Here is a 1,475-nt window from a genome sequence, read left to right on the forward strand (position 1 = left end):
GCTCTGTTAGTACGTCATATGCTTCGTTGATCTGATTGGTTTATTTGGCCCGTCTATCACCAACATAGGCCAATCAGCTAACCAGGATTTTCGCCCCTTCCCAAAATTACTTCAACGGAAGGTTTCCAGATGGATATGCGGAGCAAATCCATCTGGCAGAGTCAGGTTACGAGAACGCTGGGACCCTTTTTCCGCCTGGATCCCCGCTCTTTTTGGCCCTCATGTCCCTCCGTTGTCGCTCAGACTTTCCCCCCACTTCTCAACGCCTCAGCCGTATCTAGACCCACAGCTAGTTCCTGATTGGCCCTCTGGCGTTGTGGCGTGGAATAACTTAGCGCAGACCACGCTTTAATATTGAGCATAAATCAAAAATGTCTGCGACAAACTGCTACCGGAGGATAACCAGGCCTTTAGGCAGTTTGTCGGACATAAGTTCTGGACTCGTTATGAATACGCTACACATACACCCAACATCCAAAGAATCCATAGAAAGTTCAGCGTATGTCGGCGTTTTAGGGGATTCTGGGACGTCAGGAATATGGTGGATAAATCGTCAAGGTGTGACAGGTTCCCTAAAGGAGGTTGAGATCTGACAGGTTCCTCCACCGTGCTGGAAGTTCCATAGATCCTCCCCAAAGTGTCTCTCAAAGTTCTTGAAGGACATTTTAATCGCTGTCTGCTTTGTGGAGGCGAAGCTTCACTCTTGGCACCAACTGGACTCCTCAGAGCTCGCAGCTCTTCTTCTCTGGATGATCCAACCCGTCTGCTGGATTCATCAGATCCATCCCTGTTCCATTTGGGTCCCAGTCAGTCCTGGATGGTGAAGGTCTCCTGGTCTCTGACCTTCCTGGATGCTCTGAAGCGGAACCTCTCAGCTTCAGGTTCCTCCTGCAGATCCTCTGCTGCCCGGCTTCACCTTAGCCGACCATGTGGTTGAACAGACAGGAAGTGACATCATGGGAGACACGGTGACAGCCTGTAGCACAGCGTTAGCCTCCATGACGTGAAGCTGATCATGTTTCCTCCTTTCCTGCTTCCTTAAAAACATCTGCATGAAGCTGAGCTCAGATCGCCTCACCCCTCCTCTCTGCGTCATCTTCATCACATCAACGCGACCTTCTCCTCTCCTCCTCATCCTCACCGCTCAGACGATCATCTCCTCCATCTGCTGATGTTGTGAGAAGTTCAACCTGTTTTCAGGTCTGACCATCAGTGACTGTGTTTGTCTCTTAGATCCCAGCGTGAGGCTGCAGACGAAGACGACCAGCTTGACTAAAGGTGATCTTCTCACTCAGACGGCGGGCCTTCAGGGCTGCAGGCAGTACAGGTTCAGGAGGAACCAGCTGGAGGTTCTCAGGTTCTCCTCTGCAGAACATCAGGGTTTAACTTTCACAGAACCCATCTAGTCTGATTCCAAAAGTTTGAAGACGTTTCTCTTCCATCCAGGAAGATTTTTCAATTCAAAATGTCAGAAA

The 1,475-nt window shown here is 50.0% G+C and overlaps 1 protein-coding gene across 1 annotated transcript in view; it reads left to right on the top strand.

Moving 5' to 3' along the window:
* Window positions 1-1,475, top strand: part of LOC107095530 (collagen alpha-4(VI) chain-like) — a 69,848-nt gene that overhangs the window by 65,504 nt on the left and 2,869 nt on the right. The window contains exon 40 of the mRNA XM_015391663.1: window positions 1,234-1,278. Coding sequence (XP_015247149.1) covers window positions 1,234-1,278 — 45 coding nt within the window. The remainder of the gene's footprint in view (window positions 1-1,233; window positions 1,279-1,475) is intronic.

This window comes from Cyprinodon variegatus, unplaced genomic scaffold, assembly GCF_000732505.1.
Source record: "Cyprinodon variegatus isolate N-32 unplaced genomic scaffold, C_variegatus-1.0 Scaffold554, whole genome shotgun sequence".
Classification (NCBI taxonomy): domain Eukaryota; kingdom Metazoa; phylum Chordata; class Actinopteri; order Cyprinodontiformes; family Cyprinodontidae; genus Cyprinodon; species Cyprinodon variegatus.